Source organism: Protomyctophum bolini (assembly GCF_963924005.1).
Source record: "Protomyctophum bolini genome assembly, chromosome: 23".
In the NCBI taxonomy this organism is placed as follows: Eukaryota; Metazoa; Chordata; class Actinopteri; order Myctophiformes; family Myctophidae; genus Protomyctophum; species Protomyctophum bolini.
Genome location: NC_137884.1, coordinates 20217499 through 20236516, shown reverse-complemented (window position 1 = coordinate 20236516; position 19018 = coordinate 20217499). Strand labels below are relative to the sequence as shown.

General features: G+C 43.6%; 1 protein-coding gene across 3 annotated transcripts in view; it reads left to right on the top strand.

Annotated features, from left to right (window-relative positions):
* Positions 1–13039, top strand: part of syt1a (synaptotagmin Ia) — a 205970-nt gene extending 192931 nt beyond the window's left edge. For all 3 annotated transcript variants that reach the window (XM_080757570.1, XM_080757571.1, XM_080757572.1), the window contains 2 exons: positions 9748–9881; positions 12649–13039. In XM_080757570.1, the coding sequence (XP_080613696.1) occupies positions 9748–9881; positions 12649–12855 (341 nt within the window). In that variant the 3' untranslated portion in view covers positions 12856–13039. The remainder of the gene's footprint in view (positions 1–9747; positions 9882–12648) is intronic.
* The last annotated feature ends 5979 nt before the right edge of the window (positions 13040–19018 follow it).

Below are 19018 nucleotides of genomic sequence, written 5' to 3'. Positions count from 1 at the left end.
CGGTGGCGCGCTATGAGCTTGTAGATCTGCTATTTTTCAATAGCTAAAGTATAACATAATGCTTAGTTAAAACACCAAAAGGGGTTCCCGCCCAAAATGGGTTAACGCACTAAAGTGGCACCTGCCCCCGAATAATCAAAAATAAGTAGCAATTAGCAATAATGAACAGCCTCTGAAACACGTCGATGCCCACTTGAATTAACCCCTTAAAACCGGGAAAAACATTTTAATTTTATATTTTATATCTGCTGTTTTTGATAGCAGATATTTTTTTGAAAAATCTTGAAATAGCCCTCTCACAATTATAATCACCTAAATGCAATTATTTGAGATGATTGCAATTATTTTTTGGGCAATGGTTAGTCGTTTTCATGTCGAAAAATTTCCAACATTTTTCAAAAATAGCAGAAACAGCAGATGTACTACAAGCTTACAACGCGTCACGCTTGTAGATTATTTATATATATTTCCGCTATTTTGTACATTTTTTGGAAAGAAACAAATATATTAAATGTGTCAGTGATGTCTTCGTAAGTTATTTGTCATATCTGCCCAGCCCTGTGACAGCCTTCGGTTCTTAATGTGTTAAAAAACAGCCGTTCTTTTCTTTAGCACCTGGATCCCGCGCCGCGGCAGTATAGATTTGGCTCGGTGCTCATCTTGTCTCCATAGGCACCCGTTTCCAATGCATCAATCAATCAATGCATTGAAAGGCACAAAATCACGTTTAATCAGAGCATTCAGTGCTCCATGTAGACACGTCTACTGACCTACGTAGTGATTTACGTCACTGGTTAAGACTGATATGAGGTTAGGAGACTTATGTCACTGGTTAAGACTGATATGAGGTTAGGGGGACTTACGTCACTGGTTAAGACTGATATGAGGTTAGGGGACTTACGTCGCTGGTTAAGACTGATATGAAGTTAGGGGACTGATTAAGACTGATATGAGGTTAGGGGATTTATTAAGACTGATATGAAGTTAGGGGACTGATTAAGACTGATATGAGGTTAGGGGACTTATTAAGACTGATATGAGGTTAGGGGACTTACGCCGCTGGTTAAGACTGATATGAGGTTAGGGGACTTACGTCGCTGGTTAAAACTGATATGAGGTTAGGGGACTTACGTCGCTGATTAAGACTGATATGAAGTTAGGGGACTTATTAAGACTGATATGAGGTTAGGGGACTTATTAAGACTGATATGAGGTTAGGGGACTTACAGTAAATTGCCAGTTAAGGCTGATATGAGGTTAGGGGACTTACAGTAAATTGCCAGTTAAGGCTGATATGAGGTTAGGGGACTTCAATCGCCGGTTAAGACTGATATGAGTAACATAACAGTAACATTTACACCGGTGGCACTGCCTCGGCTCGCCTCATAACTTGTGGCCTGCTTCCCAGATTCAGATGAGTAACCCTCGGGAAGATGTGTGTGGCTATGGTGTACATGCGCATGTGTGTGTGTGTGGGGGGCATTGGGGGGGTGTCAAGTAAGCGTGAGGGGGGGGGGGGGGGGGGTGGGTGCTCGCGGGTGGGGGGGGACCTCGCATCGGGGAGTCACAGCCACAAAATGGGAGAGATTGCATCCGTCTGGGATTAGATGGGGAAGCGGGCCGGATATGAGTTGTTGCAAGACTCTGGCCCAATAATGCCAGGCAGGCCCTCGTCTGCTGGCCGCCAAGATAAGGGACGGTCTGGATAGCCCTGACATGACGCCACAGGTGGTTTTCATTTCTGAAGGAATGCTTATCTTATCTTGCATAACCTCGTTCAGTATGTTCTGTTGTTTTTTATACACCGGCTTGCTAAAATGAGTTCGTCACTCCCTCCATATAGTCATAAACGACAGTGTTTCTGCATACCGATGGTTTTATTCAAGCTCTCTTACAGCACAAACAGACCAAACATGGAACTACCGGTACATAGTTACAATGCATACACAAACGGACACTATAGTATTAACAGAAACATGACAAACATTGTACAAATGACAACAAACAAACCTTGCTGGCTGCCTTTAGACTTATAAGGGGGGATGGCCTGGGCCGTGGCTCAGCAGATCCAGGCTCCTTGGCTGGTAATCCAGTCTGGCAGTGTGCCTTGGGTTCGACGGACTTCACTACATGTCACACCCCCCATCTCTCTCTCCCCATTTCCAGTCAGCCTACTGTCTGTCCCTCTATACAAATAGCAACTGTAGGAAAAAACGTACGCACATAGAAATCAGGCGTATGCACAGGTGCGTACATGCCAGTGGACATCAATGAAAGGAATAGAATACACCCGCACACTGTGTATTTGCTCTGTACATTTCTTTCACCTCTATAAAAATATAAAATAAAGGCGAAAGCCACAAACAAACATTTAAAAAGGGGGAATGGTTTTGACTAATCTTACTTTTGGTACTTTAAGTACATTTTGAAGCCAATACTTCTGTAAAAGTTATTTAGTATTTCTACTTTGCACTATTGACACTTTTACGTAAGTGAAAAATGTCAGTACTTTCCCCACCACTGCAGAGTGCAGAATGGCACAATGTACACAGTGTGTCAGTCAGTGGAGCAGATGTCACCTGTCACGCGCCACGGTAGTTAGTAGGAGACGTTTCCCAGCTGTCACACGCCACGGTAGTTAGTAGGAGACGTTTCCCAGCTGTCACACGCCTTGGTAGTTAGTAGGAGACGTTTCCCAGCTGTCACACGCCTTGGTAGTTAGTAGGAGACGTTTCCCACCTGTCACGCGCCACGGTAGTTAGTAGGAGACGTTTCCCAGCTGTCACGCACCACGGTAGTTAGTAGGAGACGTTTCCCACCTGTCACACGCCTTGGTAGTTAGTAGGAGACGTTTCCCAGCTGTCACGCACCACGGTAGTTAGTAGGAGACGTTTCCCAGCTGTCACACGCCTTGGTAGTTAGTAGGAGACGTTTCCCAGCTGTCACGCACCACGGTAGTTAGTAGGAGACGTTTCCCAGCTGTCACGCGCCACGGTAGTTAGTAGGAGACGTTTCCCACCTGTCACGCGCCACGGTAGTTAGTAGGAGACGTTTCCCACCTGTCACGCGCCACGGTAGTTAGTAGGAGACGTTTCCCAGCTGTCACGCACCACGGTAGTTAGTAGGAGACGTTTCCCAGCTGTCACGCGCCACGGTAGTTAGTAGGAGACGTTTCCCACCTGTCACACGCCACGGTAGTTAGTAGGAGACGTTTCCCAGCTGTCACGCGCCACGGTAGTTAGTAGGAGACGTTTCCCACCTGTCACACGCCACGGTAGTTAGTAGGAGACGTTTCCCAGCTGTCGCACGCCACAGTAGTTGGTAGGAGACGTTTCCCACCTGTCACGCGCCACGGTAGTTAGTAGGAGACGTTTCCCACCTGTCACGCGCCACGGTAGTTAGTAGGAGACGTTTCCCAGCTGTCACGCACCACGGTAGTTAGTAGGAGACGTTTCCCACCTGTCACACGCCTTGGTAGTTAGTAGGAGACGTTTCCCAGCTGTCACGCACCACGGTAGTTAGTAGGAGACGTTTCCCAGCTGTCACACGCCTTGGTAGTTAGTAGGAGACGTTTCCCAGCTGTCACGCACCACGGTAGTTAGTAGGAGACGTTTCCCAGCTGTCACGCGCCACGGTAGTTAGTAGGAGACGTTTCCCACCTGTCACGCGCCACGGTAGTTAGTAGGAGACGTTTCCCACCTGTCACGCGCCACGGTAGTTAGTAGGAGACGTTTCCCAGCTGTCACGCACCACGGTAGTTAGTAGGAGACGTTTCCCAGCTGTCACGCGCCACGGTAGTTAGTAGGAGACGTTTCCCACCTGTCACACGCCACGGTAGTTAGTAGGAGACGTTTCCCAGCTGTCACGCGCCACGGTAGTTAGTAGGAGACGTTTCCCACCTGTCACACGCCACGGTAGTTAGTAGGAGACGTTTCCCAGCTGTCGCACGCCACAGTAGTTGGTAGGAGACGTTTCCCACCTGTCACGCGCCACGGTGGTTAGTAGGAGACGTTTCCCACCTGTCACGCGCCACGGTAGTTAGTAGGAGACGTTTCCACAGCTAATGTAGAATTACCTGTGAAAGGCGTTTTGAATGAAAGGCAAGCAGAAGGATCCATGGATAAAACCTGACGATAAATGGGGGCTTATACTGCAGAATGTAGATGACAGTGGAGAAGATTCTCATTTAGATACCGCTGGACAAATTCTTCTCTTCTCTTTCACAAACGGAAAACTTACACACGTCGCACGTAGCCGCACACGCGCACACACACACACACACACACACACACACACACACACACACACACACACACACCTGTCACCACCGCATGCGGTGACTGTCTCAGCGGGAGAGTGATAATGGACATCCACTCCATTTCCCATTTTTCTTGCTCGCCCTTTGTCCCTCAACCCTTCACCCCTTCTCTGTCATTCATGTCCCCGTTGTGTTCATCTCAGTGTAGGTCCAGGATATGGAACTATAACTCTGCAATCAGCTTTTGTCCGCCTCCAAATTGGATAAGAGATTAAAGGCGGAGGGAGGCTAAGCGTGTCTGATATTTGCTATCGCTAAGAATCTCACATGTGAGTGCTGTCCACATAAACACATACACCCTAGGACGGTACTTTGTACATATGGAATCCATGGACAATTCCACATATAACTATGGAATTAATTAATTCATTCCATAGTTGTTGTTGTTGTTGTCGATTGCCTCGGGGGTGTTTTGGCTACATCTAGCTACTTCAGCTACATCCAAGATGGCACCTGGCGCATCGCTAAATGTGCTCTGTTGCTGCAAATCGCTGGGCGCTCTGATTTAATGGTCCTAAATACCCCCGGGTCTTCGTGGTGTTTTTAACAATGGAATCGTGCATTTCCCGTCAGTGTGTCGGGCACCATCAGTGTGTTGGTCGGGCACCATATATGGTGCCCAGGTCTCGTGAAATCATTAGGGATGGAGATGATGACATATATAGTAAATGCGACCTGCTGTCGCAGTTAAGCCCATATATGGAGATGCCTGATGTTATCAACATTGGCCAGCAACTCTACAACTGACCTCAAACCTCAAACGCTTAGATCTCCATGTATGGATATATGTCAGAACCTGTTCTGGTATTCCATTATGTTGATCTTTCCCCATCCATCCTTCCTCTTCGATGTCTCCCTTTTGACTTAGGCTATACCTGTCCATTCAAATGTCAAACTCTAGGCGGGCCTGCCCCAAAGTCATTTGTGCAGCACCGCAGCCGTCGAAAACTAGAGTTCTCAACAGGCCCGGAAATGAAAGCCCGGCCCTACCTGGGCCCTCATCAAACCCTGTATACACTCAAGACATGCTTCTTATATGGCCAGTACAGTATTCAGAATTCATTCCATTGATCTGACCCCCCCCCCCCCCCCCATGCCAAAGCACGAGCGCTCGCCCATAGCAGTCTGCCGTCGACAAGCCAGATGCAGCTTTTCGTCCTCAGGCGTCTCACTGGTTAGTCAAAGCATGAGCAGGTATAGTCTCAAGGTGAGAGGACAGTGCGGCACAACCTAAAATAGGTTTTGCCAACTGAATAATTGATTACCTTTGTTGGAACTTTAATATAAATCTGTGCACAGCGTCTCAGTTTTTTATTTTTATAGAAGCATTACTTCACAGTCTTATTTGTAATGTCATGTCCTCCTTATGCGTTTAGATGGATGTTGTTCCAGCCATTAAGCCCCGTTACCATCCAATCATCCGTGAGTGTGTTAATTTGATTTTGCAGCTCCCCCCGCCCCCCCCCAACACATACAAAACACAAACAAACAAATGTGTTGCCTGGTGCTTCAATTACTGTATAATGCCACCCTTAAACATGCAACACACATCACCACCATCCCTATCGTTAAGACAGTGGTGTCCTTTCTGTGTGGAGTTTGCATGTTCTCCCCGTGTCCCCTCACAAAAAACATGCAGTAATCCTGGTCTCTAAACTGCCTCGCCCTGGCCAGCCGGGGCGCCTGATGGAGGGGAAAGGAACTGGTTGGAATAACGTGTTCCTTCCACGCGCTACGTCCAACCAGGGAAACTCCCCGCTGTCAGGTGTAAAGGAGCAACTTGGACACTGGCATGAAGGAAGCATGAGTTAAAGTCCGTTGTTCTCCCCAGGTTGGCGGAGGGTGTGTAGAGCCCAGGATCACATTAGATAATTGACTCATGGGTGAAAAATGGGTTACAAAATCGTGGGATAAAGATAATAAAAGAAATAAAAATAAAGACAGTGGTGTCCAAAGTCTGGCCTGTGGGCCAATTGCCCGAGGCACAAATTTGAGTTGACCAGTGCGGGCAACGGGCACCAGATAAAATACATATGCATCCTACAGCCAATGTAAAAGCTTTTCATAATTATTTGTCTCGTAATTCCAAGGACTGACCCCCTCCCACTGAACCAGGTTTGACCTTCCTGCACAAGCGCATCCTCCACTTTGTCTCTCTCTCTCTCTCTCTCTCTCTTGTTTCCCAGTTGCTGATTCAAGTTTAAGTTTATTAGGAAAAAAGACCCCTTGAGATGTACCATCTCGTTTTCGAGGGGCTCCTAACACAGATACATGTCACAATCATTTGTGTTGTTTTCATAGTAAGTGCGACCTAGCGGTCGCAATGATGCGTATGTCAAATTGTCGCAATTAACTCTTGTTCTCTTTCCCAGGGAAGTAGCCTAGTAATGAACTGTGCTTTAAATCGCACAATAAGGAACACTAGGGTTCTCTCTCTCTTTTCTCAATCAGTGTTTTTCAAAGGGAGATGGGGAGACAACTGTCTCCCTTGCCTGGTTTGCCTATGATTGATTGATTGTATGTATTGAAGTATTTATTAACAGTTTGCAGAATTACAGTACATTTCAAGCACAACTCAATACAAAAACCGTTAACCGTGGACGACACCATAAACTTTACACTTGTTTACAATAGGGTCCCCCATTTTCAATTCATCAGAACATTTAGAGACGTACAAATATACACTTCTATATAGCCAAAAACAGGAAATCATCATAAAGGGTAAAAAGGGAAACAAAAAACATATTTTTTGGGGGGAAAGGGGTGGATGGGGGATTCAGATTTTACGGGGGCCAGTTTCGAATTGCAGCCGTCCGTATAGGTGCACTTTCAGAGCGGTTTTGAAGGAGTCATGGGATTCACATGCCGAAACATTGTCCTTGTGTCACAACCACATCCACACCTGTATAAGACCACATAACATATACTGTACATGAGACTGGCAAAGCTATACATAGATGTCTTGAGGATTTCATTTTAATTCAATTGCTTTTTGAATGATCACATATTGTTGATGTGTCCGTGTGACGTTAATGAGCACCAGTAGGGGCGCTGTTGTGCCAGAAACAGATGCCTTTCATTATTTCAAAGTATGATTTATTTTTGCTTGTAGCCCTGATGTTGACGATTAACATTCAGAAGACGAGCCAATCAGGAGGATAGCCCAACATCCTGCTCGTTAAAGACACTTGAGATTAGTGCTGCTTTTTTCCGCACAATTAATCAAATCAAAGCCGTTTGTTTCACTAATTGTGTGAAGATTACAAACATTGCTTTTAATTGCTCTATGTTGTGACTCTAATAAGACATGTGTCACTGTCTCAGCTCCGCATTCTACTAGACATAAATAAAGAATCTGTGGAGGCAAGGTGGGTTTTGCCAATAAATACTTTTTTGCGTTCTAGTTTGTTCTGGGCATCTCACATCCAGACCTGTGAGACCACATAAGATATGCAATTATGCATGAGACTGGGAAAATTCCTTAGATGGCTTGAGGAATATACATTTTAAATTCAATTTATTTTTGAATCATCACATATTTGCAAGCTGTTTACAAAAGAGTTCTTCTAACTTACCGCCGCTATGCATACGCATAGTACGCATTGTACACACAGGGCAACCATGCCCCCCTCGCAACATGCCGAGGGGGGGCAACAAAATGCGCCAATCCGATCCTCATAATAGTAATTTTTGATGATTCAGATTTTACGGGTGGCCAGTTTCGAATTGCAGCCGTCCGTAGGTGCCCTTTGAGAGCGGTTTTGAAGGAGTCAAGGGATTCGCATTTTGGTGGCATAGGAGCGAAAATAATTTAGTCCCTTGTTTGTGCCAAATCTGGGTTGTACATGGTTCGTTGAACTCCCTCTGGTGTTGTGGGTGTGGACTTCGTTAACATTAGGGAAGTATTTAGACAGGTACATGGGTATCTTGGTGGTGTATCGAATCTTGTGGACCAGACCCATTGCAAGATGCTGTACTCTGTCGTCGACCCTAAGCCATTCCAGCCTGTCAAAGTGGGCAGGGGGGTGAGGCCAAGTAGGAGCCTGACCAGTTTGTTTTGGGATGTCTGGAGCCTAGTTTTAAGGGCCTTTGAGGTTCTGTGGTACCAGGAGGTGCCTGCATAGTCGAAGAAACCTTGGGCTCCTGTTAAGGTCTTCAAGGTGTTTGTGTTGACCAGTGAGGAGATCCTGTAAAGGAATCTTGTTCTTTGGTTGACTTTTTTGATTACGTTGGTGGCAATTTTATCACCGGAAAGATTAGCCTCCAGGATTGAACCTAGGTACTGTAGGTAATTTCATCTTTACATGTGATAACATTGTCACCCACTCTAACCAAGAAGCCATTTGCCTTGCTGAGATTACTATTAGATCCAAAGAGAATGGATTCAGTTTTTCCCAGGCGTAAAGATAGTTTATCAGCGAGCCAGGTGCAGATTCTACCGAGCTCAGAGCTGAGGGCCTTTTCAACCCTGCAGTTTGTTCCTGTCCGAGACCAGCAGTGCCGAGTCATCTGCGAACAGGAACAAGTTGCAGTCACGAGCTGAAGTCATGTTGGAACAGTAAAGGCCCTAGTACATGCTTCCTTGTGCACCGTTCCGTTCTGTACCTGCGCATGCACGACTGCACGTCATAATGTTTTTGGTACCACAGCGTGGTACTGCGTTCTATGAGCATCACACCACTGCATGTGCCCATGTGGATCTGCTCATAGCTGAAGCAGCCCCTCTTCCCCGACCGGTCTAGCAGTGAGTTTAAGTGTTATTTAGCGCCAACATTAGGACAAATCAGAGTGATCAAACTGCGAAAGTATATCATGCGTAGGGCAACCAAATGATCCACATCCACCACATAGTACACTTCTATTTAAATCAGTGTCAGTCAGTTTCATCATTTCAAAGTACAATTTTATTTTTTTTAGTCCCTGACCAGGGCTCTCTTCTGTTCTCCGTGATGATTAGCATTCAGAAGATGAACAAATCAGAAGGATGGCCCAACAATGAACTGCTTGTTAATGGTCGTGAGTGATGGCTGCTCTCTACTGGATGACGTGGAGGGAGGGAGGGAGGTTGTCTGACCTCAGCAGGTCACTCTTCAGGGAGTCCAGATGGCATTTTGGGTGGAAATGTAAATGAGGCGCCCCCAGTGGGGGAATGTAGAAAACACACAGCAATCTCACAAGCACGCTTTATCAATAAATACCAGCCTTCTGCGCTCGCTCGGCGTGAAATGCATTTGTATTTCTTACGGCGTTTCAATGGTCTGATTAACATGCTGTCAAACTGGCACTCGGTTCAAAAGAGACGCAGTTCAAAAGCCGGTGCTCTCAGACTATCTACAAAGGAGTCTTTAAGCATGTGGATAACAGACCCACTCAGTAACACCTTGTTCCCTAATTGACCCCAGCTGCTCTTCTCTTCTCTCCCTCCACAGATCCATACGTGAAGATCCACCTGATGCAGAATGGTAAGAGGCTGAAGAAGAAGAAGACGACAATCAAGAAGAACACTCTTAACCCTTACTACAACGAGTCCTTCAGCTTCGAAGTACCATTCGAACAAATCCAGGTACGTACGGATGTCCATGCATGGGTTTGGCAGATTACAATTAGATTACACTGTTAAGTGCAGAGAGGTGCACCCGTGCACACAAAATCTGCTTTTCAGAAATATAAATTGAAGCCTTTCAGCTGTGACCATAATATGTTTTTTTTTTTTTTCAGAAAGTTAATACCTCAATTTTGAATCCGTGTAGGTTTGTCAGTTTGGCAGGATAATTACTCAGTAGAGTGGTGAGATACAATACAATTCTATGCACTTCACTGATTGCACACCTGTCGCATGAAGCTTAACACTGAAATAGCATGCCGCAAAATGATTACCATTCATTGTCATGATTGAGCTGCATGTACGGCTTGTTTGTCAGCGATGAAAGACAAAAAGCTCACTAGTAAAGGTTTTTTTCTATTCCCTGAAAGATGATAAAACAAATGCACAGAAAAAAGCTAAACCTTGATTCAAGGTTCAGATACTGTAGTCTAGCGGACAAAAAAACCCAAAACAGTAAGATTTAAGGTATGCATTTATTTTTCAAACGTGATTGTTTTCACAATCCTCCTTGGATAATAATGAGTAGCCTAGAAGCCTACCATTGATTGAGCTGTCAATGCTTGATTGGTCAATAGTATTGAACTCTACCTCTGAAGAGCGGGGCAACTTCTCATCCCGGGAGGAAGGAGGCAGCTGTGTGTGAAATTAATTGCAAAGAATTTGTTTTCATAAGGGATAATTATTTGTAATTAAATGTGGCTTTCATTAGCCATCCCACCTCCAGATGACTTACATGGAACCTCTTTTAGGAAACGTAGTGGTTGTTATAGTGCTGCTTTTTGCACAATTAATCAAAACATTTTGCCTCCTCAAAGCAGTTTGTCTCACTAATTGTGCGAAGATTACAAACATTGCTTTTAATTGCTTCATCTTGTGACTCTTAATAGGACATTTGTCACTGTCTCACCTCAGCCTTCTACATAAATAATCTGTGGAGGCAATGCAGGTTTTGCCAATAAATGATTGATATCCAAATGCTGGGCATCTCACATCCACACCCGTAAGGCCACATTATTGCTACAGTATACATGAGACAGGGAGAATTGCCTAGATGGCGTGTAGGATTACATTTCAAACTCAATAGCTTTTCTTTAATCATGTATATTTGCTTAGACGAGCTGCCGTACAATGATACCAAAGAGGACTTCTTCTAACCTCCAATCAAAAAGTTAATTTCATTCACTTTCATAAGCAATTTGAAGGTGAACGTTCCCTTTTAACCCATTCTGACCGGGAACCCGTTTTGGTGTTAGCATCATGTTATGCTTTAGCTACTGAAAAATAGCAGACCTACAAGCTCATAGCGCGCCACCGAGTGGCGCGCTACGAGCTTGTAGGTCTGCTATTTTTGAAAAATCTAAGGAACGACTGACATTTTTAGAATCTGATCTCAGGTCAGAATGGGTTAATCAGACCAGTGTGTGTCCAGTGGAAACCTCGTATGAATCTGATCTCAGGTCAGAATGGGTTAAAACATCACCTAACCCCCCAACCGGCCGCCCGGGTATTCACTATTTCATTACACGCCGTGTTAGGCATGCTCTTTCAGAGCAGCGTCTCTGTGTCCGTGCACATGGTGGCGGCGTGGCGCTATCTCAATACGCTAGACTGGACGATCGAAACGTAATCAGGGTTTCTTTGTGCAGCCATTCATATTCTTTGACGTCCAGGTCACTCTTCTTTGCAAGCGCACCTCTTTTTAAAAATAAACACACGCAGAGTGTTGTATACCTCGGGACTCATCGGGACTCAGGAGGAATGCTATTCACTCCCAATGAGAGCTACTGTACTGTCTGTATGAGCATTAGGGCTGTGAATATTCTGCCATCTCACCATTCGATTCCGATTCTAGGGGGCCACGATTCAATTCAAAATATTTTATTTTCAAATCAAAATGATTCTCGATTTGATTCCAATTCTTGGGGTCCTTGTGGATGGGGGGGGGGGGGGGGGGCTGTCTTACTGAGACAACATGTAGTCCAGGAAGGAAGTGAGACCAATGTCTAATGTCTAATATCTAAAACCACATATTACACACACACAAAGACCCCAGGAAAGTGTTCTAAATCTTCTAAACGACATTAACATATCATTTTTTGCAAAAAGTGGCCCTTTTAAGACATGATGTTTACTGTGATTATAAGCTTACATTTCATATTGCAAACACAATATAATAAAATCTCCTGTAACTTCAACCAGCAATCGATTTTTGGAAATTGTGAATCGATTTTTGAATCGTTTATATAATACGATTCGATTCAAAATTCGAATGGATTTTTTCTCCTGACGGCCCTAATGAGCATGTTTGTTGGTATATTTCTGGACTTCAGAAGTGAATATACTGTAGGTACATGATAAACAGCGCAAGCTCTTCTGGGTGGTTTGTTTGATGGCACTGATATGATACATAATACATTCCTGTCTGACAATGCTCCTGTTGTTTATATTCTGATGAGTATTCAGAGTGCCTTGGGTCTGTAACGCCTTTGTAGAGGAAGCATCGCCATTTATTTTATCTAGAGCAAGCATGCGTCTATTAGATTAGAAGATGAGCTGACACCCTCCGTTTTTTTCCTATGCACTTGATAGGGTGTTTCTTCTTTATGCACTTTGTAAGGGTGTTTTCTTTTCATGGTATAGCAAATGCTTTTGTTCCACAAACCGATCTTCTTCTTTTCCTGTCAATTTCTCCACTCCTTCTTTCCCCCCTCCACCCCCCTTTCAGAAAGTTCAAATTGTTGTAACTGTTCTGGACTATGACAAGATCGGCAAGAACGATGCCATCGGCAAGGTCTTTGTGGGCCTCAACAGCTCGGGGACGGAGCTGCGCCACTGGTCCGACATGCTGGCCAACCCCAGGAGACCCATCGCCCAGTGGCACGTGCTCAAGCCCGAGGAGGAGGTGGACGCCCAGCTCTCCACCAAGAAATAAAGGCCGACGGCCGGGTTGCCCTTTCCGCTCCCGCCCACACGTAGTGCTCTTTAGCCAGTATGTGTAAATACCTCAGTGATATATGGGTCCATCCATCGTCAGTAACCCCCCCCATCCCCCCCATCCCACCTGACCAAACGCAAATCTGACACTGTATGTCTCCCCTTTTCCCAGTTTCCAAACGTCCCCGTGACATCTTTCTTGGCCCCCCCACGTTGTTCAGACTCGTTTCCTCTGTCAGGTTTTGGCCCTCTCTTTGCTACTCCTTTTCCACCAGGGTTTGAACCGGCTTGGTTCTTTTTTTCCTGCCTGCTATAATATTGAACCAGTTCCACTGGAAATTAATTGGTTCAGAACCCTCAAAGTTGGTTCAGAACTGGAACCAAAAAGAAACCAGAACCATTTCTAGAACCAATGTTCTTTTGGTGGAAAAGGTGCCTCAGTCTCTCTCTCTCTCTCTCTCTCTCTCTCTCTCTCTCTGGCTCTCTCTCTCTCTCTCTCTCATTAATGTGTTGTGAATCCCCATGCCCTTATACCCCCTGACCAAAATGCCCCCTTCTTTTAAGCAATATGATCTGTATAGATAGCGCATGACTGAAAGAATTTATTGTACCACAAGTTGTATATATCAGTACGCAGACAACAATGATTTCTAGTTTGTGTTTGTATGTGGTTACCCGTTTCCTAATCTGTGTATATCTCAATGTTTTTAATAAGATGTTCTATTTTAAACTATGTAAATGCAGATATAGAGGAAAGCCAATATTATATTATATCCCAGGATTTAAAAATTCTACCTTATTGCATTCCAGAATATTAAAAAAAAGAGAATTCCAACCGGCAAGATGCTAGTGGAAGTATATTCACATTGCAATGGACGACATCAGGCATTACGTTCAATAAAATATCACCAGAGGATACACTAGTAGATGAATATACACGCTCCACAAATACAAGGCCATTAACTACTATGGTTCAATGGGAGGACAAAAAAAGTATGCTGCTGAAAATTAAACAAGCACATGATTTCTTGTGACTTTTTTATACTTGTTTTTCAATCAGATTACCTATGTTATAGCTTGGCGCACATCATTGTCGGAGTCGACACAAATTATTTATTTTTTTCCCATCCTTTAGTTGTATAGTGACTCTGCTTTTTCGCCCCTATAAAATTGGACAACAATGGTCACCGTAATCCCAAAAGACTCTTCCGTGACTATGTCAGAACAAGAAGACTCATGCTGTCGCCACTGTGTCCTTTAGCTTGTTCTACGATATCGTTTACTTTCAGCCTTGTCGTCGTTGGAAATATCTTGGCTGGAGTCCAGTCTCCAGGAAGGAGTTGTGTGACTCTAGTGTTAGAGATGACTATTATAGATCATTTTAGCATCCTTCTATTTTTTATTAAACTGCATGTTTTTTTAACAATAATAACTAAAAGGCTGGGGATGGGGGAGGTCGACCAATGCCTGGGTTTGTCTCTCTTCCGATAGGATCCTCTTGCCTTCAATCAGAGAGAAAAAAGAAAAAAAACTCGAGAGTAAAGCTTCAACTTGAGGTGAGCAACCGGTTGGGTCGATATATGCTTATATTATTGACAGAGGTGAAGTTAGTGTCTAAACACTGCCATTTACAGAGAGGTGTGCTATGTGTACAGCCGCTCTCTCTCTCTTAATGCACACACACACTCCCATGAGCTATAGTAGCTGTAGCTTTCATTTATTGGGAACAATGTCTTTGGCTGCAAAGGTGCCCTGAATAGCAGCCTTTGCTTTGAGTTGCCTTCTTCTCACAGTGACAATAGAGCTAGCCATGTTTTACTGCCAATCTTAACCTTTTATGTGGCTACTGTTTTTGCACTGGATGTCTTTAAACCGACAATAGCTTGTTGACTTCTTTACACAATTTTGAAATATGTTGGCTGAGTTCATTTCAGGATACTTCTTTGTTTGCAGGGGACCATCTGCCCCAGGGACTCTTAAAGGTCTTGAATGGTGTTATACGGGGAGGTGGACGCTTTTCAGACAGGGCATTAGTCCGACATTCATCCGCATGTCGGACTAGCGTCTGCTCCCGTGCTTGCGGTTATGGTTAGGTTAGGAGATGAGGTGGGGTTGTCATTTGTCGGACCAATGACTTGTCTGAACTACGTACTGCACCCGTGAACAGGGGTAGACATTAAGGGGAATGTTCAAGATCACTGGCCCTACCATTGTAGCTACTGGCCCAGGAACATTATTTCTGAATAAGTCAAGAATTGACCCCCATAATGATGGGCTCACAGAACGCTGTGTTGTAATTAACCAGACAATTTCACAAAATCATTGCAAAACACCAGTGCCACTGAAAAATCTGAACTTAAATGTTGGGGCTTTTCTTTTTAAATGGCATTAATTTTACTGGCCATAGTAGGCAAGTGGAAGGGGTGTTCTCCTGGCCCAGAGGTTGTGAATAGTACTTCCGGGCCAGCAGGGCGATTTATAATGTCTATCCCTGCGTGAAAGCTGTAATGGCAAATCGTCTTTGAGCCAACAGCAGTTTGTTTTTGTTTTGTTGTCGGCACAGGACAACATCAAGAGCAAATGAAAAAACAACCGTAAAAGTTAATGGTCTGCCTAGGTGATTAATATTAGTCCATCATGTCCATGCTACGGGTCCAGATAAAAGAGGAATACGTTTTAATCCATGAAATCCATGAAGTCTCTTACCTTGGAGGAACCTCTTGCATATACTCGATGCGATAGCGTCAGGAGGAGTTTCTAAATGTTTTCAATGTTATTGTGTAGTTGATAGCACTATTATGAAAATGCTACTTGTCATTCCATTGGCGTCTCTGAGGACTGCTTTGTGTATCACTGTGACTGCCGTGTGTGCTTAGAGATGTAGACTTTATCAGTAGGTAGCGAACCAGTCTGTTCTGTAGTGATGTTGTAGCATTAAATGCCATTTCCCTTCTACATGCAGAAAGAGAGCGTGCATAGCATCGTCCGCTGTCATGTCTGGACTAGCGGGCCGGGGGCCCATATGGACAGGGCTATGCACTCAAAAAGATGCAGGACAGGGTTTTTCTTTTCCCGGGAGTGCCAGTGGGTCGCTTCACACAGCATTTTGTTGAGCACTGTGCAATACGTACGTATATGTCCCATCGCATTCTGTAGCGTTATGTGGGTGGTGTTGCCCCCAAGAAAAAGATCATAGATCTAAAGATGACTTTTGACTTTCCAGTTTTAATGGTTATACACTTTAAAATCCTCAGTGTTAATTTATCCATTTGTGACCCTTGAGTTTACAAATTTTGCATTTGTATACACAGTCTTGTAGTTAAATTGACACCCGGGATTGTATGGTGTATAGGTCAGGATACAGCGCATGTGGATTCTGCAACGGTTGGACCTTGGACACCTGTTCAACTTACAGGGTTTCCTCCAGTTCATTTCTCCTCTCGCACACAGTTCCAGTGTCAGACATTTCAGGGAGTATTAGGAAAAATACCAAACTAGACACACTTAAATGTCCCTGTCCGTCGTCCCCCCCCCCCACAAAATGCCATGTATATATTTACACGTGTCAAAGAAAAGTATAATAAATATCAGATGACATGAATATAATTATAGTCTGTCACACAAACGCCATTTTTTATCAATTTACAACATGCCCATATCATACTGCTATTGTAATTTTCATTCGTGTTTTTTAGTTTGCTGACCTAATGAATACTCTTTTATATTTAAGATGAGGAATTTGAATGTACAGTATGGACTGTGTGTTGGTGTAGATTTACTCCCCCCCCCCCCCCCCCCCCCGTGTAATTTGCACTTTCCGTTGTAAAAAAAACAAAAACTTGCTGTTTATTTGTTTGAGTGTTTTTATTATTTTCTATTGTAGGAATTTATTTATAAGCCCATGGGGTACAACATACCCCCTGTTAAATAACATTCCAAAATCATTGAATATACGTTAACCACAGCTGTACTACACCCCTATCCCCCTTTGAGTCTTTCTTGTACCAAGGGACTCCTTCCTTTGTTTGACATGTGTAGATTAATAAATTATAGAACGGCTTCAGATATAAAAACATGGATTAAAGTACTTTGTATAAGCTCTGGAAAAAATTACCACAGCAACTCAAAAGAGGTGCTTATGGAATGATGGGATCAGCGCTGAAAGATTATAATAATTGTTACTCTAATGATACACATGTGAAACATTTCAGGAGATTCAGTAATAAGCAGCATTGCAGAACCCTTCAGATTGTGAGGTTGTGTGGAAAACGACAAGAAAAAGCCATTACCTGCGATGTAATGCTACTCTTGTTACGGTTTCCTACCAAAGTATGCATGCATAATCAACCCAAAATCATCCTATCGTACTTTAAACAAACTCTGTGTGACAATAAGGAAGTTAAGATCCCCTCAAATGACACCAACAAAAAGCCTCACTAAAGCGGCTAGTTTATACTTCATGGAACAACTTTGTCATGCGACAAAAACTGTATTTTCAACTGAACAAAAGTGTTGACACGTTTTTTTGTCATACGACAAAGCACTTGTATAGATTAGCCTTAATCTTTTAAGACAAAGCCGTGTAAAGTTATTAGAATCTGATGCTGTAGAAAGATCCTAGTTGCCTTTGTGTATATCAACTGCGCCTGCTTGAGTATTTCTGTGTGTGGACATTTTCTCTGTAATCTCGTAGAACTGTTTGGGGTGTTTTTTCCTGCCATATTGCTCGCGTGTGACGGCGAGCTGCTGACAGATATATTTGCTGTGTATACCTTCATTTTTGACGAGGTGTTTTACAGTTTTGGTTTCACTTTGTGTAGTGATTCACTCTGTGGAGTTTTCTGACTGTTGTTATATAACTTCATATACACAAATTATCAATAAAAAAAATGTTTTATTTCCGGTTGATACAGAACCTTTTCATGTTCTTTATTCGCTGGTGGTACATTGTCCACATTGTGGGCAGTAGAATGTACAAATGGGAGTTAAGATAAGAAACCCTTCAACCCCTTTTGCAATCTTATTTTAATGATGTTTGGTCGATAAACACTTTCATGTAATACGCGTTTTTAGATATTTTAGTATTTAAAAGTGCCAGTGATGTCACAGGCACTGGTCTCATTTCCTTCCTAGACTACATGTTGTCTCTAAAATAAATCACACCTGTGTGAAACGAGGGGCGCTCTTGTCATCGTACACCAATTTAAGTTAGCGGACATTTGACATTGCTACATAAGGTGGTCCCTTATTGGCCAAGCGCTCCCACCAACATGTGATTGGTTAGCCGATTTGCTTGTTTACATAATCGTAAGTTTTCCCTTCAATGTCAATGGCGTTTAATGTTTTGTTGTTTAATTTACGATTTAGCGATTTATTTAGAGTTATCAGCACATCGCACATCATCATGGATCATCTCATATCTGAATGCCTGTTGCCTGAGATTGGTTAACTGATTTTCACGTTATATTTAGCGGAATTATCAGCTCTTATCATCATGCAGTATCTCATACTGGCCAATCAGAATGCCTGTTGCCTGTGATTGGTTAGCTGATTTGCTCGTTTACATATGACGTAAATGTCCCCTTCAATGTCAATGGCGTTTAATGTTTTGATGTTTAATTTACGTCATATTTAGCAGAATTCTGACGTCATTTCTCCGTTCATTGTCAATGGCAAATATTGAATTGAAATATTGAATTCCCCTTTCATTGTCTGTCAATGGCAAATCTTGAGACATGTAAATTAATTTACTCTGAGCGTGTAGCCTACAAATGGAACCAAAGAGTTTACAAATGGACCCTAACGGGTCCATTTGTACACTCTCTGAGTTACAGAACCATAAGGGAATCCATTTGATTCCTAACTATCATTTAGCTGGGGACCCCCTGGAACTCCCTCAAGGACCACTGGTTTAGAATATTGCATACCAGCTTAGTTTAGTAATATCTGTTGATAAAGATGCTAGGCTGCCTGCTACCCAACATCACTTGTGTGCTCTTCTTGACGCGAGTCATTGCTGCCATCTAGAGGAGTCAAGAGGACAGAATCGAGTACTATTTTCACATGATTTTTCCTTTGAACGGAACCCTCCCACTCCACTGAATAACTGATTGGATTTGGAAATGGACTCAGACTAAATGGAGTCTGTCTGACATCAGGCA